The following is a 22,247-nucleotide window of genomic DNA, read 5'->3' on the forward strand; positions in this document are numbered from 1 at the left end:
ACGAGCTGGTCAAACTCTTTCATCTTGATTTGATGGTAACCGGAATACGCATCAAGGAAAGATAGGGTCTCGCATCCCGTAGTGGAGTCAATGATTTGATCAATTCGAGGTAATGGGAAGGGGACTTTTGGACAGGCTTTATTCAAACCGGTGTAATCTACACACATCCTCCACTTCCCATTTTTCTTCTTGACTAACATAGGGTTAGCTAACCACTCTAGATGGGATACTTCCTTGATAAATCTGGCCGCCAGAAGTTTCTACACCTCTTCGCCGATGGTCCTGTGCTTTTCCTCGTTGAATCGGCGCAGGCACTGCTTCACCGGTCTGGAGCCGGCCCGGATGTCCAAGGCATGCTCGGCGACCTCCCTCGGTATGCCTGGCATGTCTGAGGGACTCCATGCGAACATGTCAGCATTCGCATGGAGAAAGTTGATGAGCATGGCTTCCTATTTGATGTCGAGAGTGGCGCTGATCCTCAGCGCCCGGTCATCGGGGTTGGTGGGGTCGACTGGGACTAGTTTGACGGCCTCTGCGGGCTCGAAAGTCCTAGCTCGACGCTTGGGCTCGGGCAGCTGGCTGCCGAGTCGGTCGAGGTTGACGATGAGGGTCTCGGCCTCCACGAGAGCCTTAACGTACTCGATGCACTCGACGTCGCAGTCGTATGCATGTTCATATGTGGACTCAATCGTGATGATGCCGTTGGGACCCGACATCTTGAGCTTGAGGTAGGTGTAGTTGGGGACCGCCATGAACTTGGCGTAGCACGGGTGCCCCAGGATGGCATGGTAGGTTCCCCTGAATCCAACCACCTCGAAGGTAAGGACCTCCTTGCGGTAGTTGGAGGGGGTGTCGAAGCAAATGGGAAGGTCGATGCGCCCAAGGGGTCGCGTGCGTTTCCCCGGCACGATGCCGTGGAAAGGCGCGGCGTCACCCCAAAGCTGTGACCGGTCAAGCTCCAAGAGCTCCAGGGTGTTGGCGTAGAGGATGTTGAGGCCACTGCCTCCGTCCATTAATACCTTGGTGAGTCAGGTGTTACCGATGATTGGGTCGACAACGAGTGGGTACTGCCCGGGATTCAGGACATGGTCGGGGTGGTCATCCTGATCAAAGGTGATCGCCTCCCAAGACCAGTCGAGGTGACCTCTCGGCGTTCCCTCTTTCGCTGGCGCGCCGTAAGGCACGCCGAGGGTCCACCAAAGATCATGAAGGCGTTGTGCACCTCAGGGAACCCTTCATCCTTGTCATTGTTCTGGTCGCCGGTGCCCCTCTTCTTGGCATCATCGTCGGGGAACCCGAGCTTGGCGTAATAACGCCGGAGCATGGTGCAATCCTCGAGGGCGTGCCTCACCGGGCCCTGGTGATAAGGGCAGGGCTTCTTTAGCATGTCGTCAAAGAGCCCAGGGCCCTGGGGCCTCGGGGATTCTTGCGCTTCGTGACCACAACTAGATTGGCCTTGAGGATCTCCTGCTTCCCCTGGCGACCCTTTTTCTTTTTCCTAGGGAGGTGGCAAGCCAAGGCCTCGATGGCCTCGTCCCTCCACTTCCCCTTGGCGTCGTTGTCGGGGAAGATGGCCCCAACTGCCTCGTCACCTAAGGCAAAGTTGATGGCGATGTCGAGGAGCGCGACACGTTCTGGCCTAACTCTCGGACCAAGTCTTGGCAGGTGGTGCCAGAGAGGAAGGCCTAGACGATTTCCGAGTCACCGACGCTGGGCAACTCGGTGCACTGTTTGGAGAAGCACCAGATGAAGTCTCGGAGAGACTTGTCTAGTTTCTAGCGATAGCTCTTAAGGTCCTAGGAGTTTCCAGGGCGCACGTATGTGCCCTAGAAATTCCCGATGAAGATCCTAACCAAGTCGTGCCAGTCGTGGATCTATGAGAGAGGAAGGTGTTCGAGCCAGGCTCATGCCGAGTCTGACAAGAGCAAGGGGAGGTTGCGAATGATGAGCAGGCCATCGTCCACACCGCCTAGCTGACAAGCTAGGCGGTAATCGGCCAGCCAAAGCTCGGGGTTGGTTTCGCCGCTGTATTTTGTGAGGTTGGCCGGTTGGCGAAACCAGGCTGGAAACTGAGCGCCGCGGATGGCCCTGCTAAAAACTCGAGGGCCAGGCGGTTCGAGGGAAGGGCTACGGTCCTCTCCACTGTCATAGCGGCCACCTCGATGCGGATGGTAGCCACGGGCGGGCCCCTCATTGTCGTGGCGTCGTCGCATGCTGACCACCTCGTGGTCCCCCTGCACCTCGCGTCGGTTGCCGAGGCGGTCGAGCAGCAAGGGGACCCCATGGGCTATCGGTGCCCGAGCGGGCTCAGGATGAACCGAGGCCTCCCTATCCTGCCGAGGCGGTGCCGTGGGAAGGTCCGAGGTGCCCCCATGCCGTTGGGAGATGGAACTCTTGGCTTGCTGCACCGCGGTGGTCTTAAGGAGATCCCGGAGCTCACCGTGGACCCATCGCCCCTCCGTGGTAGAGGGCTCGGGCATCGTGTGGACTAGCATCGCCGTAGCCGCGATGTTCTGGCTAGCGTGATTGAAGATTGGGGGTTGCTCACTCCCTTCGTCGTCGTGGATGCGGTGGTGGACATCACGGGCCCTCAGTCGGGCTCCTCTGCCATCGCCGCGACCTCGCTGCTCCTATTCGAGAGTGTCTCAAAGCTGCTGCAGGAGGAGTTGGTCTTGTTCAACCTTGGCCTGAAGCTCACGGAGCTGTTCTAGGGCCGGGCGTTGAGGTTGTGCGGGGGCAAGGTTTCCGCTCCGCGCTACCGGTGGGACAATGCGAGGAGGTGTGGCGGCGTCTGCTCCCTAGCGAAGCGGGGAACGGTTGCCTGCCCCCTCGTCCTCCTCGCTTGCTCTCGGCATCTCGAGCCTGACGTGGAAACACTCACGAGTGGGGTTGTAAGTGCCTTCATCGTTGGAGTTAGAGTAGCCGAAGTAGTAGTCGCTTGCGGCCAAGAAGCGGTGCATGGCTTCAGGGTCATGGATTCTGGAGAAATCCACTCCGGCCCACACCTCATCCTCCTTCGAGGAGTCAGTGTGGGTGTGGGTCGAAGCTGTGGCATCGAGGTCAAGGGCGAAACATTGGTGGTGTCCTGAGGGCTCTGCATGAGTAGAAGCATAGGCGTAAGCATAGGAGGCAGCGGCGTTTCTCAACCCGAAGGGGTACGAGGATGGTGCCATCGCTGGGTTTTGCTCGGCCTGGGTTGGCTCCTCAGGACGTGGCGGGGTAGAGCTTGATGACGGGGCGTCTCCGTATGCCACCGACGTCTTTCCCTTGTCCAGGCTCAGGCTAGATAGGTCCCCAACCAGGGACCCTATACCAACAGTTGGGCGTGGGATACCGGTGGAGCGCGGTGCACCGCCCTAAGCTTGCGCAGTGTCGTGGTGGTCCTGCCCGTGTCGTGCTTGGCGAGCGCGACGAGAGCGGCCGCCCGGGCGTCGCCTGTGCCTAGGCTGCCGGTGCGTGGCATCATCGTCGGTCGGTGGGGCTCGGGGTGTGAGGAGTACCATGTCGTACTCATGCCCTAGAGACATGAACTCTAGGCTCCCAAACTAGATCACCGTGCCGAGACGCAGTGGTCGTACGGGGTCTGCCATCCAGAACTTGTTGGGATGATGAAACTGACACGCATAGGCCCCTACCTGGCGCGCCAACTGTCGGTGTTTTGGACCGGCAAGCCCTCAACCAACTAGTAAATTTGTACTACGTGTTCCTGATCCCGGATGGTGATGCAAAGAGACACAAGGTTTATACTGGTTCAGGCAATGGGTGCCCTACGTCTAGTCTGAGAGTTCGATCTTGTATTCCTTGCACCGAAATACTCGTAGTAGGGGGTTACAAGTAGGGCGAGAGAGGGAGCTAGTCCCAGGTCTCTACGTGGAGCGGCATGGGTTGCTTGAGATGTTGATCTCAAGCAGCGAGGGAGCTCGTGTGTTCGTCCGTGCGTTTATGCATGAGTTCGTTGGATGGGCGTAGGCCTAAATCGTCCACCTTCGATTCCCTCGGAACAGCCCTGGTCCCTCCCTTTTATAGTTGAAGGGGGGACAAGGGTGATACATGCGCTAGCTACACGGCGTCGTGCGAATGGAGGTGGCATGTCCGAGTCCTGTAGCCTGTTACTGTGGCGGTGTGGTCGACGGAGTGGTCCCGTCCTTGAAGTACTAGGGCAACGCGCCGGTCACATCTAATCCTATGCGTCGTGGGGCTCCAGTGTTATCTTGAAGCGAGGCGTGGCGGTCGACGTGCCGGTCATTGTGTGTTGACTGCGTGAGAAGCCGAGACTCAGTTGGTGCTGAGGCCGAGCCATCGTGGGAGGCTCGGTAGACATGAATCCCGAGGTTGCCGAGACCCTGAAGTAGATTGCCGAGGCTTGGAGGGAGCAGTTGGTCTCATACGCTGATTTCGAGGCTATGGTGACCCAGACTTGACTCCCCACGCCGCGTTGTTTCTAGGGCGGGGGTTAGGTGGCACAGTGTAGTGCAAGCGCTGATTGTGGGCACAACACCAGAGCACAGTGGCCGGTAATCCCAGCCCCGCCCTGTCCTGGTCGGTATGGCGTTGATGTGACTTCTTGTCTCATCGGCCACTCTATAGTGTCGAGCTATCATCTGACTGATATTGCGGGAGTTGTTGGCGCATTAATGGGACATGATGCTCTGTCGGGGAGCCTGGTCGAGGCAGAAGCGATGGGTTATTGCCGAGCCGGCCTCGAGTGATACGGAGAATCGTTGTCTCGTTCGAGGCTTTACACGTGGGGCCTCGGGTGAGACAGAGAATTGGTTCCTCGTCGAGGCCTTCCATGCGAGGCCTCACGCGAGGCGGAGATTTGGCAGGCCGTCGAGGCCTCCCGTGCGAGGCCTCGTGCGAGGCAGAGAGCCGGTGGGCTCGGACAAGGCCGGAGGTCAACCGATGGTTTACCTTTTGGCTTTATCTTTGATAGGGCTTAAGTGATTCTTTCGGTAAACGTTTGGGGTACCCCGTTTTATGGTACCCAACACAAAGAGCACTCGATGAATGAGTCGATCATCAAGTGCCCCAACAATGTAAATGTAAGGATTTGCAGTGTTTATTGAATCTTTGTGATTTGGTTTCAATTTGATGGATTAGGGTTTCGCAGGGTGATCCAACAACCTGTGGCTAGATCCGTTTGGCGGAGCAGTATGAGGCCTGGTTTCGGAAGCAAGCAAAGGAGAAGCGGATGCTGCTCTAGTCGCTCCTTGATTCGGTTGGTGGAGATGTTATTGGTGATTTGAAGCAACAACTTGGTGACGTGAAGTAAATACTGGACAGTGTAGTCTCTGAACTTTGGAAATTGAAGATGCAAATTGGAGACAGACCTACAGCCGATCATAGTCCAGTTAGTGATCCTAGCCAAATTAGTAATGCAAGGGAGGAATTGGGCAATAGGAAAATGCAGATTGTGATGGATGTATCTGTTGTGGTCGGTGTCCTTGTTGGTCTATTGTTAGGTGTAGTTGTTGCCCAGATGATGAAGTGACTATAATGCTGTTTCTTTGTACTGACAATGAATGAAAATGGATGGATGAATGTTGCCCAAATTTGTTTCTTTGTTGCCTGAATTTGATGAGCAGTGTGCTATGCATTTCTGTATGAAATTAGGAAAAAATTCGAGCAACATCTTGTGTTGATTCTTGAAACATTTTAATGCCTAGATGGCACATGACAGGAGAGTACTAAACACATGTCTAGATAACAATTGTGACAATAGAATATAGTTGAAACAACATTTCATAACCAAGTTTGCATTGAATATCCATAGAAAGTAGACTAACAGCAACAGATGAGAAAGTTGACAAGTTCAAGTGCCACATTATAGACTACAGTTCACTAGCACGACACAGAAGTGGCACATTACATATTGTTCATTAGTAGGCCACGTTATAGACTACAGTTCACTAGCAGGCTTCATTATAGATTGATCAAAAGCAGGCCCATTACAGACTACAGTAAGAAGGCCACAAAGTTCACAAAAGCTGTTGATGTTGTCCATCTAGCATTGGAGAATCTAGCCATCAAGGATTAGTCGGTTGTGGAGCATCAAAGACCAGTTGCCTGATGCTGTTGACAACAGTTGTTGGTGGAGCAACTGCTACCTTCTTTATCTTCTTTTTGATGGGAGTCTTCTTCTTTTTAGTACTAGTCTTCTTCTTCTAAAACTTCTTCTTCTTCACCTAGAAAGGTCGAGCATCATCTTCTGTTGGCCTCTTCCTGCTTTGCAAACACAATAGTAACTTTGTTAGTTTTGGCAAGTGACAAGTTGGAGCAAAATGGCAACATAGAAGTAGTTGTAATACCTTTTTGAAGACCCTTGTCTTCTTTCTCCATCTTCTCCTAGCTCTGCCTCCTTACAGGTCTTGGCAAAATGCCTAAAGTCACCACATCTTTTGCACCTTACCTTCTTCTTTGTGGCTCTCTTCTCTAGGTACCCTCTAATTCTGACAACCCTTGGTCTGCCTACTCTTCTTCCCAGCAGTGAAGGGTACACTTTGAAGCCAAGTTTGACAACAAGGCTTGAGAGCAATAAAAATCTTCTTAAACCTGTTCTTCTTACCAACCTTCTCAAGCTCTATCTCTATTAAGCTACTAGGAGACACCTTTTCAATCTGAGCAGCCCAATTGAATAACAATTGAAAACTTTCCTCATATTTACCATGAATTTATTCTAATGCTACCTTCATACCTGACCAAGCCTTTGAATACTTCAGCTTAATGCCATAGTCACCTTCCAACTTATCCTTGCAATCACCTGGACCTTTTATTGGATTTTTCTTGAGCCAATCTCCCAACCTGTCTGCACACTAGTCCTATGTTGCCATCTTTCCTTCTCTAAGTTTTGTACTTAGACAATTATGCTGTGCTGGCAGTACTTTGATCTACACATACAAAACAACGTCAGGTAAAGCAAACAAAAAACAAATGAACTAGTGCACAACCACTTACCTTTATTGTCTTGCGGTCATGTATCCTAGATGCATGAATGCACCAAGGACATCCCTCAGCTTTGCACCTAGCAATAAATCTTGTTGGGTCTGTTTTTAGATCAGCTAACTCAAAGCCTTTAGTCACAACATAATGCCTGATAGCTTTCCTGAATGCTAAAATATCAGGAAATAACTTCCCCCCTCACAATCTTGGGATTTTCTGGGTCATGGATGACATGTATCTCTTCAGGGTCTGCATCAGTGACCTCTGCCTCAACATGAAAAGGATCAGCATTATCATTTTTAGCATCATGAGAATAAGGTGGAGATGAATTACTATGAGGTTGTGAACTGCTAGGTGGCTATGTAGGTGGTATTGGCATGTACATCCCCTCATCGTCATAACCCACATACTCTTCAGGATTATCAAACATATCTGGCTCCCTATCAGGCTCAAGTTCAGGCTTAACTTCAGCCTCCATGGGAACCTCTGGTGCATCATCTGCCTTAGATGTAGGCTAGTTAACATTACTATCAGCAAGGTTTGGGTTGCCAGGGCACATAGATTTGTCAAACACTCCTACAACAATCTGGCAACTCATCTGCTCCTTATACGTCTCAAACATGTCCTTCATCTAGAACTAGTTTTCTAGTCTGACATCTTCACACACCCTTTTGTCAAAGAACCAAACAGCAGGACACTGAGTAGGAGACCATTTGACAACATTGCTCAAGTTGGTCATCGGTAAATCAAAGGAAAACGAGGCTATCTCCACATCCTACTTAATCATAGAGCCCTTTGTGTAAGCTTTCCTACCCAAAGAGTCTGTCGTACAGAATGCTTCCACTTTAATCTCTAGCGAAAATAGTGGAACCCTAGCATCAACCAAATCACATCAAAATCTACACTTCACTAACGCCAATGCATAAATCGAGGCCTAATCTACTCGGTTGTGTTCGCAACAAGGAAAGAAAAGTACCTTTCATTGCTGTCCTCCATCCGCGGCGACCTACGCGGGCCCGTGTCCGCCATTGACCCGCACGCTACTCCATCGCCTCCCTTTGACGGACCCCCTTGCGCCGTCTCCTTGGATTGTTGCGCCGCCGTCGGGTTCGTCGCCGCCACCAGCGCCTCGTTAGGGTTCTTGGTTTGGGGAGAGACAGAGAGAGCGAGAGTGGCAGATAGGGGAAGACAGCAATATTCACCGTGCCGTTTAGATGAAGACGGGAGATGGACGGATACGGTCGACCGTATGCCACGTAAGCCTGCAGGCGGGCCCAAACATTTCTCTCGCTTACATAATGGCATATTTCAGAGTATGTCAAAATTGTAATGGCACGCTTCCGGATAGACGAATAGTAATGGTATATTTCACATCTTCAAGAATTGTAATGACACCAATCCAAAAAAAAAAAAACCAAAAAAGGGAGAATGGAAAGAAAAAAATCATCACACTTTGTAAAATATATAAAAAAAAATAAAAGGATACATTTCTAGTTTACAAAGAGAGTGATGTTCATACATTTTATTATTTTCCAAACTTAAATATAAGTCTATATAGTTTTTCATTTAAATTAAACCCACTATAAATACATGAAAGCTCTACTGTATCATTTGGCCTCTTTATTTTACGTCTACCTTACTTGAATGCAATATAATGAAAGTAGTAAGTTCGCCACTAATTTTAATTCTAAGCCACGTTTGATGAGCATTTCAGCAGCCTTGTGTTGTTGTATCCCTCGTCTTCTTGTCCGTCTTGGTCAAAATGAAGTAATATTAGGATTAGATAGAGTATATGTTAAGTGTTTGGTGGAGACCAAATGTACGATCTCGTTATTATGGATTTAATTTGGCTTTTAAGCCAAAAAAAAAAAATTGTGCTTATATGTCATATAAACTGTACTACTCCTAAATGTCTAATCCCGGAATTTCTTACAATGACTCGTAATCCGCACTATTCAGGGTTTTTTTTTGTTTTGTTTTGTTTTGTTTTGTTTTTTTTTTTTTTTTGTGTGTGTGTGTGTTTCCATCCCAGCAATTCAGCCACAAAGCCGAACGAGGTCAATGTCATTTCAGCAAAATTGACCTGACCCACAGCTGCTTCTGCTACCCAACTGACTCCGCTCGTGGCGGCGGCATCCTCCGGCCATTGCCGACCACTAACATAATCCCAGATTCCCAGGCGCTGGCCTCTCGCATGCACGAGCACACGCCATGCTCAGGAACCTAACCAACAACCCATTGCTCCCGCGCCGATGCCTCCTCCTCCTCCATCCCAACCGGCTCTGCGCCGCCGCCACATCCTCTACTGCCGCCGGTGAGATCGCGCCGGCTCCCGCCGCAAACGAGACTCTCCTTGAAGATGACCTCGCGGAGGAGTTGCGCAGCCGCCTCGTGCGCGACACCTGCAGGCTGCTCGAGCTCCGGGACTCGTGGAGCGCCAAGCTGGAGGCGCAGCTTCGGCACCTCCTCCGCGCGCTGACCCCGCCGCAGGTCCGCGCCGTGCTGCGCGCGCAGGCACAGCGGGACGCCCGCGCCGCGTTCGAGTTCTTCCGCTGGGCCGACCGCCAGTGGAAGTACCGCCACGCCCCGGAGGTGTTCGACGAAATGCTTGCGCTCCTCAGCCGCACCAGGCTCCACGACCCAGCGCGCCGCGTCATGCGCCTCATGATCCGGCGAGGCATGCGCCGGGGCACGCGGCAGTTCGCGCACCTCATGCTCTCGTACAGCCGCGCAGGGAAGCTCCGCTCCGCCATGCGTGTGCTCCAGCTCATGCAGAAGGACGGGTGCGCGCCTGACATATGTATATGCAACGTGGCGGTGAACGTGCTTGTTGTGGCCGGACGTGTCGACAAGGCGCTCGAGTTTGCCGAGAGGATGCATCGTGTTGGGGTTGACCTGGACGTGGTCACGTACAATTGCCTAATCAAGGGATTGTGCGGAGCTCAGCGGATTGTTGATGCATTGGATATGATCGGCTCAATGCTGCAAAATGGGTGCCTGCCAGATAAGGTTAGCTACTTTACAGTGATGAGCTTCTTGTGCAAGGAGAAGAGGGTGGCAGAGGTGCGGAGTTTGCTTGAGAGGATGAGGAATGATGCAGGTATATTTCCAGATCAGGTCACGTATAACATGCTTATTCATGGTCTTGCAAAGCATGGTCATGCAGATGAGGCGTTGAGTTTCTTGAGGGAGTCAGAGGGGAAAAGATTCCGTGTTGACGAGGTCGGCTATAGTGCGATTGTGCATTCGTTTTGCTTGAATGGTAGGATGGCAGAGGCAAAGGAAATTATAGGCGAGATGATTTCAAAGGGGTGCCGCCCTGATGTTGTAACATATAGTGCGGTTGTAGATGGATTCTGCCGGATTGGGGAACTCGAACAAGCAAGAAAGATGATGAAGCATATGTATAAGAATGGTTGCAAGCCAAATACAGTCACGCATACTTCACTGTTAAATGGGCTTTGCAAAGTTGGGAAATCTTCAGAAGCATGGGAATTGCTAAACAAGAGCGAAGAAGAGTGGTGGACTCCAAGTGATATCACATACAGTGTTGTTATGCATGGATTTCGGAGGGAAGGGAAGTTAAAGGAATCATGTGATGTCGTAATGCAGATGTTGCAGAAGGGTTTCTTCCCCACAACAGTGGAGATTAACTTGTTGATTCACGCATTATGCAAGGAACGAAAACCTGCAGATGCCAAAGACTTCATGGAGCAGTGCCAAAGCAAGGGCTGCTTCATTAATGTTGTTAACTTCACTACTGTAATTCATGGATTTTCTAGGCAGGGTGATCTGGAATCAGCACTATCTTTGCTGGATGACATGTATCTGACCAACAGGCATCCTGATGTTGTTACATACACTGTTGTTGTTGATGCTTTAGGAAGGAAAGGTAAAATGAAAGAAGCAACAGCGCTTGTAGAGAAAATGCTTAATAGAGGTTTGCTCCCTACACCTGTCACATACAGGACTGTGATACATAGATATTGTGAAAAGGGTGCAGTGGAAGATTTACTCAATCTGCTGGATAAGATGTTAACAAAAGAAGGGTTTAGTAGTGCATATAATCAGGTCATTGAGAAGCTATGTGCATTTGGTAAACTTAGTGAGGCTTACAATCTCCTCAGCAAGGTACTAAGAACTGCCTCAAAAAGAGATGCTCAAACATGCCACATTTTGATGGATAGTTTTCTGAATAGAGGACTCCCAGTTCAATCATATAATGTGGCCTGCCGCATGTTCCAGAGAAACTTAATTCCTGATCTTAAATTATGTCAAAAGGTTGACAGTCAGTTGGCCCTAGCGGGTGAGAGACAAGCTGCTGGAAAGCTTATCACTAAGTTTGTTGAAAGAGGTATTCTAGAACAAGAAAAACAAGATAACTGATTTGTATCATAGTACTCTGGTATTACCTGTCTTTATTGATAGGACAGTTGAGCTTTAATGAACAATCCATTGCATCCAAATCAGGGAAATTATATGGTCTTGTACTGTTATGGCTAGTAATCTGGGAGTTCTTATTGATGAACCGGGAAGATCACAATGGCTAGTCCTAGAACAATGGCAGCAGCAGAGCCTGATTGCCCTCCCTAGGAGGCTCTGATCATCAATACTCTACTTCTGCTTGATCCTAATCCCCAGCCGCACCTGTGGTTATAACACCCACATGAGCGGCTGTGGTATTCCTATTATTCCTGCATGTTCTATTATTAGCTAGCTTGGACTAATTCTAGCCACTAGAGGCAGCTGACACCTTCTTCTTCTTCTTAGTATAGTGCTTTCCAATGAAAGCGTCCACAACACTTCCACCCTCCTTTTGAAACAGCTCGTCCTCGAGCTAGAACTTGGGGTAGGTGGCCTTGAAGTCATTGAGCAGCTCCCTGGTGGAATCAGAGGAACTCTGGCCGAGCCAGTGCACCAGAACCTCCCACACACCATGGTTCAGGCTTGCGCGAACAATGTGTCTGGGCTCCGGGACAGCGTGGCCGTGGACGACCGTGGGCAGTGGAACAATGTCCGTCGGTGCAGTGCCGTGGTACTTCTTCAGGAACACCACATGGAAAACATTGTGGATGCGCGCCTTGTTTAGAAGTTGGAGGCGATAAGCAACCGAGCCAATGCGCTCGATCACCTTGAAGGGGCCGTAGTAGCGGAGTGCAAGCTTGACATCCTGGCTGCTCTTGATGGCCACCGCAGCGCGCTGGTGTAGACGGAGCCACACCCAGTCATCCACACTGAAGGAGACATCTCGGCGAGCGGCATCATGGCTTTGCATCATGATGCTCTGATCTTGAAGGAGCCGTAGACGGAGCCACACCCAGTCAGGAACTCATCCCTGTTTGTCAGCTGCTTGTCCAAGGCAGCCACCCTGGAGAGGTCGGGCTAGTATGAAGCCTAGGTCGGAGGTCGGCCATAAACCACCTCAAACGGCTCACAGGCACGAACTGGAGGCAGCGATGACGGCGTGTCGAAGATATCGCCGAACTCAGCCAAGAGTAGTTGAAGGAGGTCCAGCGTTTGATGGCGTGGAGAGCAGGGGCCCTGGTGGTCGTGACGCCGGTCCAGCGAACGCGGTGATCCTAGCGCCAGAATGCCATGGTCTGGCGGTCGAGATCCCAGAGGATGGGGCCCAGGGACCGGAGCCAGTGGTAGCCCAGCACGAGCTCGTAGTCGGGGAGGGGCAGGACGAAGAGGTCGATGAGGAACTCCTCGGTGCCGATGGTGACGGGGACGTCGGCGCAGACCCCGGCGGACGGGACGTGCTCCTCGTTGGCGATGCCCACGGTGAGGCCGGGACGCGGCGCGGGCTGGAGGCCGAGGCGGCGTGCGGTTTCCGCAGCGATGAAGGAGTGTGTGGACCTAGAGTCCACAAGAGCCTGGACGGACGCGCCTGTGACGGAGGCGGCCAGGTGCATGGTGTCGACCGTCTTGATGCCTATGAGGGCATGGAGGCAGACCACGACATTGGCGTCGGAGGCGGGCTCGTCTGCCACGGCGTCGTCGAGCGGCGCATCGTCGTCATGCTCCATCAGGTAGAGGCCCTTCTTCGTGCAGTTATGGTCCTGCGTGAACTTCTCGGGGCAGTTGAAGCAGAGGCTGTCCGCATGGCATTGCACCATCTCCTGCGCTGTCAGCCGCTTGAAGCGCGCGCCCGCAGGGGGAGCGGCCTTGGTTGGGGCTGGTGGGGTCGGAGGCGAGATCTTGGCGGCTGGGGGACGGCGTCCAGGGCACGGACGTCGCTAGCGGCGGCTGCGACCGGTTCGGCGGGTTGGTGCGGGACACGGAAAGGTCCACGTCATCATCCAGGTCCAAGCGGTGCTCGAAGGCCCGCGCAAGGCCCATGGCGTCATCGAGGGTAGCAGGATGTTGGAGCTCGACGTCCATCTGCAGCGGGTTGCGGAGGCTAGCGGTGAAGATGTTGATTTGGTCCTGCTCCTAGAGTGCCCTGCAACGCTCGAGCATGGGCAGGAACTGCGCCTTGTACTCCTCGACCGTTCCGGTGCGGCGGAGCTTCATGAGGGCGCCGAGCGGGTTGCTGCGCGCCGGCGTCCCGAACGCCCGCTGCACCTTGTCGACGAATTCCGGCCACGTTGGAGCGCCGCGGTTCTGCTCCAGGCGGTAGTACCAGTCCTGGGCAGCGCCTTCCATGTAGAAGGAGGCGAGCCACACCCGCTCGTCGTTCGCCGTGCGATCAGCGCGGAAGAACTGCTCCGCCTAGTGAAGCCAGGTGACCGGATCGGTGCTGCCGTCATAGCGCGGGAACCAGAGCTTGTGCTTGCCGTGCTCGCGTGGAGGCGGAGGTAGAGGGGCGCCGTGGGCAGCGTCCTTGCCACTGTGGGAGCCGCCGGAGGAGAGGTGGTCTGACTGCAGCCGGTTGACGGCGACGGTGAGGCGGCTCTGATCGCCCTTCATCGTCGTCATGTCGCGCTCGACGGTGGAGAGTTTGTTGAAGATGGCGTCCAGAGCGGACTTGATATCGTCACCCATGGCAGACGAGAGGATCGAGAGGCTTGCTGATACCAGATGTTATGGCTAGTAATCTGGGGAGTTCTTATTGATGAACTGGGAAGATCACAATGGCTAGTCCTAGAACAATGGCAGCATCAGAGCCTGATCGCCCTCCCTGGGAGGCTCTGATCATCAATACTCTACTTCTGCTTGATCCTAATCCCCAGCCGCACCTGTGGTTATAGCACCCACATGAGCGGCTGTGGTATTCCTATTATTCCTGCATGTTCTATTATTAGCTAGCTTGGACTAATTCTAGCCACTAGAGGCAGCTGACGCCTTCTTCTTCTTCTTAGTATAGTGCTTTCCAATGAAAGCGTCCACAACATGTACCTTATATGGAGACTCGAGCCGAGGGTACATCTCATGAGTCTTAACTGTACAGTAACATATCATCAGCTCTTACTGGACCTGAAAATCTATGCAGTTTGGTGCCACTACCAGATGTTCAGTTTGGTGACTGGTGAGAATTAGCTATGATGTTTTTTTGTTGTTGAGCTGCAGCTTCAAATCGTTCATTGAAAAGTTAGAACATAATCGGTTTTTTATTGATATCTCCCATTTCTATTTGAGAGGCAGAGAGAGATGGAGATAGAACGATAGGGGATATCTGTTCTAGAAATTGACAGTTTCTGTGCTCATAAATCTTGTTCGTTCAATCTGTTGGTGCATGAAAATGCTGCTATATAGTTCGGTTACACAATACATCCATATTCTATTGACTGGAGGATAGCTCTATTTTTAGTGCTTCCCCACTGACACCGTTCTTCTTGCCCCTGTACAGCTTGCCAATTTGCTGTGAAATTTGGCTTGGGTTTATACATCTACTGAGGATGGATCCTTGCAGTGTATTCATGCTCCAAATCTTGCTTGTTTTATTTCTTTGCAGGCGTGAACATGCATAATGGTGAGGAGGTGACCGTGAACCTGGTTTACGACGAAACAACTTCTGCATGATTTTAGTGTCAACCAATATCAAGGTGACCAGTTCTAAGTTGGGAGTTAATTCCAGCTGGAGTAATTGGAATCTGTGGTTAGCTGGGATAACTGGAGTAATAGCCTTGCTGCAAATTAGGAGTTGGGAAAACTGGAGTAATAGCCTTGTTGCATATTAGGAACTGGGAAAATTACTACACAAATTTTCCTGTATAGAAAGGTTAGTTAGGTGTTCTGTTCTAAAATTGAAAGGGTATTCTGATAAAAATAGGAAGCAAATTCTGAGGCACAAAAGCATTGGTAAACGTTGCTTTTGTTCATTTTTTCTGTTAAATCTTTTTTATTGTTTGATTCATGCCAATTTTCATGTAACCCTGGACCTGGAGATCCAGAAACAACTTGATTCAAGGCTAAACTTCTTGTGGGGTAGAAAAGTAAAGCAAGGCCATTAGAATAATATATAATACACACATGTTACTTTATCATTACAACATCACATTTATGGTTTTCCTGATGACTGAATTTTATATTGGCTACAACGCAAGAACTTTTGAAAAGCCAGAATATTTCCTTAATTTCGCTGCATTCTTTTCTGTCTGTCTTAGTGACATGATTTAGATTTACTGGTTGTTTCCTTTATTTGCAATCCTCCACATTATCAATAAGAAAAAATAGAAACTGGAGGAAGTAGAAGCCATCTCTGTTTCAACTTGTACAATGGGAAAACTGGGTCTTGGAACTATATCCTGTTTATATCTTAGACTTTCTATTGTATTTGTATTTTACTGGCAATCTGACAGATTTCTGATAGCTTTTCACATTCCTGCAATCTTATGGTTAAGAGGTGTTGGATCACCTGATCTGTTTGATCAGATAGCTTCTGAGATAACCAGACCAAGGTGCATAAGAACCAGTGGCATCTGAGAGCTGTCAAACTTGCCTTGCTGCATGCACTGGTGATAGCTTCTATCTGCCGTCATCCCACACTAACTGGCAGGCACCTGTTCCTTGGACGCTGGCAGCGTTTGGAAACAATGCCAGGCATACATGCAATGGACACCAGTGTTTGGAAACCTCGTGATGCCACTGAATGCACTCACTTAAAGAGGACAATCAAGAGACACATGCCTAACTGTTCTTACATGGACTTAAATGTTTTGCTGGAGTTTTTCTAATAATCATGTAATTACTCTCTCCGACTTGTTTCTAATCCTTTCATCTTTTAATCCTAGACTGCGTGTGTTTTCTAGCATCGCACTAAGTTTTGGGTGAAGATTTTTTCTTCTGAAATTTTGTACCATTATTTTCTTATGAGGTGTTCCATTATGTTATTTTATTCAAATTTATTTGCCTGTACAGAAAACCATAACAGAAAGGATATTGTCATACCACTGCAAATGAGCAGAACGAGAATTCCATATTGCCAACATATAATGAATTCACATTGTCAGCACAAATTATTTTTCAATCCACATGTATTAAAAGAATTTTAGAAGATTTTTAATTCATGTGGGTTGCTACCGTTCGCGTGAACTTGAATTGTGTGCTTCAGTGCTAATTGTGATGGCTCAACTCATGATACGACGGTGGGCTAGAAATAACATCGTTTTTTAATGGTAAATTATTCTTATTTTCATTTGTTCCCTTTGCAACGCACGAGCATTTATCTAATCCATTTACCTAGTCCCGAGAAATAAATGCTAGACAGATCCGAAGGTTTAATAGGTTTATTGTCCGTTGTTCTTGTAAAGCAGTGTACAGGCAGTTGGTACAATATAGATTATCTGATCTCACTATAGTTCATGGTAGAGTATAGACGTATGTAATCAGCTTATTTTCCGATGAAATATGGTCACAACACATTGACTGGTAGGTTACTAATACTAAAGCCCTCTTCCAAGCTGCATTGCCACTTCATGTTCACACCTAACCCCTTCCACCAACCTTTTCAGCCATCAAGTCGACTGGTAGCAGTGACCCAGGAAGGTTAGGTGCAGGTCATATGCATGTATCAGCATAAATGGCTTGTTCCATTATGGAGTGAACTCTAAACTCAGTGCAGAACTTACGGAGAACAGACAATGGGGGAAGGCAGCAATGTGATTGCACCTTTGCTGGACATCGACGAATCATCGGGTGCGTCGGAGGTGCTGCTGCAGCAGGAGCCTGTACCATGGGACGTGCTGGCGCGGCTGGCAGCATGGGAGGCAGGCAACCTGTGGCGCATCTCGTGGGCATCCATCCTCACCACGGTCTTCACTTTCACGCTCAGCCTCGTCACACAAATGTTTGTCGGACACCTCGGTGAGCTTGAGCTTGCCGGCGCCTCCATCACCAACATTGGCATCCAGGGCCTAGCTTATGGCGTCATGGTATGCAATGCAACTGTGTCTTCTTCCTTCCTTCACTCTCCACTCTCCACTCTCCAGTCCTTTGCATGCATTTGCTGAAACATAGCGTCCCCTTAGCTTGTTCCTCAACATGCACAATGCAGATTGGCATGGCAAGTGCGGTGCAGACTGTCTGTGGTCAGGCATACGGGGCCAGGAGGTATGCAGCGATGGGCATTGTGTGCCAGAGGGCGCTAGTGCTCCAGCTCATCACGGCTATCCCAATTGCCTTCCTCTACTGGTACGCCGGTCCGTTCCTGCGCCTCATCGGGCAGGAGGCGGATGTGGCTGCGGCGGGGCAGCTGTATGCTCGTGGCCTGCTGCTGCAGCTGCTTGCTTTCACCCTCTTCTGCCCAATGCAGAGGTTCCTGCAGGCCCAGAACATCGTCAATCCTGTGGCATACATGACGTTGGCAGTGCTCATCTTCCACACCCTTGCCTCATGGCTAGCAGTGTTTGTGCTTGGCTTGGGCCTCCTTGGAGCAGCACTGATACTGAGCTTCTCTTGGTGGGTGCTTGTGGTGTTGACATGGGGTTACATCGTCTGGAGCCCAGCTTGTAAAGAAACGTGGACCGGACTGTCCTTGCTCGCCTTTAGAGGCCTCTGGGGATATGCCAAGCTTGCTTTTGCCTCGGCCATCATGCTAGCGTGAGCGATCTGGCACTAGTCATGCTTAGTTATTTAGATGCTTCTTGCTGGTTTACATTATTATACCTAGTTTCTGCATTCTTAATTAGATTGGAGATCTGGTACGTACAAGGATTTGTGCTTCTTACTGGTTTCCTCCCCAACTCGGAGATTGCACTTGATTCTCTCTCAATCTGGTAGGGCCGCGCTGTACATTCATATTCCATTTCCCGTTTCCTGACCATACACTCATATTCAGACATAACTCAAAGGTGCACTTTCTTTGACACGTTTCAGCATCAATTATTGGAACTGGGATTTCAATATCATGCTTGGCTTGAGCTATGCATCCAGGTCAGTGCAAATGCCTGAGCTATGCCTGTATATTCCATATACTTTCATCAATATAAATGCTGTCATGACTCATGAACTTCTTACACAGTATTCGCGTCGGCAATGAGCTTGGTGCTGGCCATCCAAAGGTAGTAAGGTTCTCGGTCATTGTAGTTGTCATTGAGAGCATCGCCTTCAGTTTTCTTGCGACGATTACAGTCTTAATTCTGAGGTATCCACTGAGTACACTCTACACGAGTAGCGCAACAGTAATAGAGGCTGTTATCAGTCTGATGCCCCTGATGGCAATCAGCATCTTCTTGAATGGGATTCAGCCAATTCTCTCAGGTATGGAAAGCAAAGCACGTATCACGGAAGCTACCTAGCTTGTATTCATCAAGCGCTATCATAGGCACATAACGAAACCGTTCTGAAAATTTTTTCAGGGGTTGCCATTGGGAGTGGATGGCAAGCAATAGTTGCCTATGTCAATGTTGGGGCCTACTACCTGATTGGGCTCCCAATTGGATGCGTTCTAGGATACAAAACAAGCCTTGGAGCAGCTGTAACTTCCTCTTACCTTATAGAATCGTGTAACTTTTAGTAACTCCTACAGTTTTCAGAGGAAGGTGCTGATCAGCTACATTCTGTCTTTGTGTTCAGGGAATATGGTGGGGTTTAATTATAGGGGTCGCTGTGCAAACGATAGCCCTGATTATTCTCACAGTCAGGACTAACTGGGACAAGGAGGTGAGTGCACATTATTGGCTCCGTTCGCTGGTCAGAAACTTGGCTGAAAAACACTGTTCCGGCTGAAAAAAGAAACCGAACAAGCCATTTTTAAGACAATTGTTCTCCCATTCATGTTCAGTGGAAACATTTGCTTGAGTGCAGTCTTGATTGTGTTATTTTCATTGGAAGGTGGAGAAGGCGATGCAGCGACTGAAACAGACAGGTGTGGTTCCTGTAGATGACATCATCGCATGATCGAAGCAGCGCCAGTTGGGTGGGAGATTGTGCAATAAGCAGAATTTAGGCCATGAACCTTTTGTTAATCTATAATTGCCGAACTGGATTTATTGGGATGTAATTGCTGCTGCTCCACGAACCTGATACCCCGAATTGCCATGTATACATGCTGGCAGGTGGCAATGAAGTATAGGTTGGATGAAGGTGTCGTGTGCTTTGTTTTGATTTTTGCCTTTCGTCTTTTGGTGTCTCTTGTTCTTGGCTTGGTACGGCTCTTGCTATGGTTTCTTGGGTTGGTAATGATGTGTGTTGATCTCTTGATGGGTTTAAAAGCTCTTTACGCCGAGCTCCTCTGCTCTGAAGCAGGTTCTTGATTGGTTTGGTTTGTTGCCTCCGAACATAATTTGGTAAAGTTTAACCAACTGAGCAAATAACAACGGATCCAGATTTGTGACTGTTTGAGGCCGAGGGAGAAGGGTAGAGGGGAACCGGCCTGGTGGAACTGTTGCGTTCTGTGGATCGACTAGGGTAGATCTAGGCGGTTTGCTGTTGAACATGATGAACTAGAACAAGCAGAGAGTGGGAGATAGGGTAGAGGTGCTGGTGTTGAACCTGAGCCTTCGGATGAAGTCGCAGTTGAGCTGGCCATCGCTGGTTCGTTGATGGAGGCAGCACACGGGCAGCGACGGGTGGAGTAGAGGTTGCACGGACGTCGATGCAGTGCAGACGGACGGCGTAGCAGTGACGACGGCGAAGTCAGCGGAGCTTCCCGTCGCTGGCTGCGCGCCCTCTTAGATCGGTCTAGGGTTTGTCGGTGGGGTTTGCGGCTCACGGCGAACCTCGTGCTTTGAGCCGCCGGCCCCCACCTCTTTATATAGCGCAGTGCGACGGGGGCCCACCAACCATGTAGGGTTGGGCGCCCCCGATCAAGGCGCGTGACCAAGGCCCAATAGGCCGTTGGGCTTATTGGTTGGGAGATCAATCTAACATTCTCCCCCTTGATCTCACTATTACTTTTATCTTTAAACTTTAAACTTCAATCCTTTTATCCTTACTCATTTCTTCACAAATGATGCATAGAGCATGTCTCATCGTCACGGTCAATCGTCGATAGATTTAACAGCTACAATACACGTCTCTGATCTGAAATAGTTACTTTAATTTTTGGGCCCTTTATAGTTCAGGAATCATAGGCTTTCCCTTAAACCTATGCCGGCTACATGTTCTCTGAACACGTTGGGTGGTAAGCCTTTTGTAAGCGGATCCGTGAGCATCTTTTCAGTACTTATATGCTCAAGACTTATCATTTGATCCCGGACTTTATCCTTCACAACATAATACTTTATGTCAATATGTTTGGCAGCACCACTTGATCTATTGTTGTGAGCATACTGTACTGCTGGATTATTATCGCAGTATAACTTCAGTGGTCTATTGATGTCGTCAACCACCTTCAAACCGGGTATGAACTTCTTTAGCCAGTTCACCTGCTCCGTTGTCTCATAACACGCTACAAACTCGGCATACATTGTGGACGATGTAGTGACGGTTTGCTTTGAGCTTTTCCATGAAATAGCTCCCCCTGCGAGAGTGAACACATATCCAGAATATCCCACTATATGGAGTGAATCAGATCTTCTATATGTCATCATGAGGCTTTTCGTTTCTTGCAAATAACGCAAGACTTTTTTTACCAATTTCCAGTGTTCTATTCCAGGATTGCTCTGGAATCTGCCAAGTAACCCGGTAACAAATACCAAGTCAGGGCGCGTACACACTTGAGCATATTGCAAGCTTCCGACAGCTGAAGCATATGGAACCACTTTCATTTGATCGATCTCATATTGGTTCCTGGAGCATTGAAAATCCCCATATCTATCGCCCTTGACTATAGGAGCAGGTGAGGGACTATATTTGTGCATACTGAATTTCTTTAAGACTTTTTCTATGTATGCCTTTTATGACAGTCCTAATACCCCTTTACTTCTATCTCGGTGAATCTCGATCCCTAGAACGAACGAAGCTTCACCAAGATCTTTCATATCAAACTTTGAGGTCAAAAACTTCTTTGTTTCCAGTAGTAGACTGACATAACTACTAGCAAGTAAGATATCATCCACATACAGGACAAGGAAGATAAACTTTCCATTCTTAAACTTTGCATAGACACAATTGTCCTCAACATTATCTTTAAACCTAAAATTCTTTATTGTCTGATCAAACTTCAAGTACCACTATCTTGAAGCTTGTTTTAATCCATAAATGGATTTCTTTAGGCGGCATCCCAAACGTTCTTTTCCTTCCATGACAAAATCTTTCGGTTGTGCCATGTAAACATTTTCTTCTAAGTCTCCGTTGAGAAATGCCGTCTTTACATCGATCTGATGTAGTTCTAAATCGTAATGTGCCACTAATGCCATTATGATTCTGAAGGAATCCTTACATAAGACTGAAAAAAAGTCTCGTTGTAATCAATCCCTTCTCTTTGTGTAAAGCCTTTTGCCACAAGTCGGGCTTTATATCTCTCTATATTCCTTTGAGAGTCAAGTTTTATTTTGTAGACCCATTTACAGCCTACTGTTTTGGCTTCTTTAGGAATTATCTCTAAATCCCAAACTTTATTTGCATTCATTGATGTCATCTTATCTTCTATGGCCTCAAGCCACTTTGATGAATGATCATTTTTCATGGCTTCTTCAAATGAGGTGGGATCATCCTCCATTTGAAATTCTTCAGTGTTGTACACTTCATAATCAGCAGGAATAGCTGATTTTCTAACTCTTTGAGACCTTCTAGGGGCCTCCTTATTTGGCACATTTTCTGTTTGAGGCTGTTGTTGCTCCCCCTCATGTGTGGCAATAGGTTCTATAGGATCCTGAGGCACAGGTTCCTCATCATCATTCATTGTTGCCACAGGTGGGATAACAACAGGTGCTGTCACCACAGTGTCTTGTACTATCGGTGCAGCAACAGTAGGTAGTGAGAAAAATAGCTCATGAATTATTAGAGTGGGTGCATACACCCGCTTCTCTTCGAGGTCAATT

The 22,247-nt window shown here is 49.1% G+C and overlaps 4 protein-coding genes across 8 annotated transcripts in view; 2 read left to right on the forward strand and 2 right to left on the reverse strand.

The window, feature by feature from the left end:
• Nucleotides 1-22,247, reverse strand: part of LOC136508195 (putative pentatricopeptide repeat-containing protein At1g10330) — a 218,801-nt gene that overhangs the window by 193,551 nt on the left and 3,003 nt on the right. The gene's annotated exons all lie outside the window — the stretch shown is intronic.
• Nucleotides 8,582-14,379, reverse strand: LOC136508007 (uncharacterized). Of its 4 annotated transcripts, none has more exons than XM_066502599.1 (3): nt 11,352-14,379; nt 11,056-11,202; nt 10,826-10,959 (listed from the first exon to the last, which is right to left on the reverse strand). In XM_066502599.1, the coding sequence occupies exon 1, from the start codon at nt 13,056-13,058 to the stop codon at nt 12,519-12,521; it is 540 nt and encodes a 179-aa protein (XP_066358696.1). In that variant the 5' UTR covers nt 13,059-14,379; the 3' UTR covers nt 10,826-10,959; nt 11,056-11,202; nt 11,352-12,518. The 4 variants fall into 4 exon arrangements, with proteins under 4 accessions (XP_066358698.1, XP_066358699.1, XP_066358696.1 ...); XM_066502600.1 differs by having other exon boundaries at nt 10,944-10,962; nt 11,056-11,168; XM_066502601.1 differs by lacking the exons at nt 10,826-10,959; nt 11,056-11,202 and adding an exon at nt 8,582-8,691.
• Nucleotides 9,042-14,971, forward strand: LOC136508004 (pentatricopeptide repeat-containing protein At5g16640, mitochondrial). 2 transcript variants are annotated; one of them, XM_066502596.1, is made up of 3 exons: nt 9,042-11,293; nt 14,249-14,410; nt 14,837-14,971. In XM_066502596.1, exons 1-3 carry the CDS (start codon nt 9,151-9,153, stop codon nt 14,902-14,904), a joined length of 2,373 nt encoding a protein of 790 aa, XP_066358693.1. In that variant the 5' UTR covers nt 9,042-9,150; the 3' UTR covers nt 14,905-14,971. The 2 variants fall into 2 exon arrangements, with proteins under 2 accessions (XP_066358693.1, XP_066358694.1); XM_066502597.1 differs by lacking the exon at nt 14,837-14,971 and having other exon boundaries at nt 14,244-14,379.
• Nucleotides 15,929-19,406, forward strand: LOC136508006 (protein DETOXIFICATION 41). The gene is made up of 10 exons (XM_066502598.1): nt 15,929-16,065; nt 16,836-16,869; nt 16,946-17,255; nt 17,378-17,922; nt 18,012-18,098; nt 18,199-18,255; nt 18,344-18,582; nt 18,681-18,799; nt 18,898-18,984; nt 19,156-19,406. Exons 3-10 carry the CDS (start codon nt 16,965-16,967, stop codon nt 19,219-19,221), a joined length of 1,491 nt encoding a protein of 496 aa, XP_066358695.1. The 5' UTR covers nt 15,929-16,065; nt 16,836-16,869; nt 16,946-16,964; the 3' UTR covers nt 19,222-19,406.

The sequence above is a fragment of the Miscanthus floridulus genome, chromosome 15 (assembly GCF_019320115.1).
Source record: "Miscanthus floridulus cultivar M001 chromosome 15, ASM1932011v1, whole genome shotgun sequence".
NCBI lineage: Eukaryota > Viridiplantae > Streptophyta > Magnoliopsida > Poales > Poaceae > Miscanthus > Miscanthus floridulus.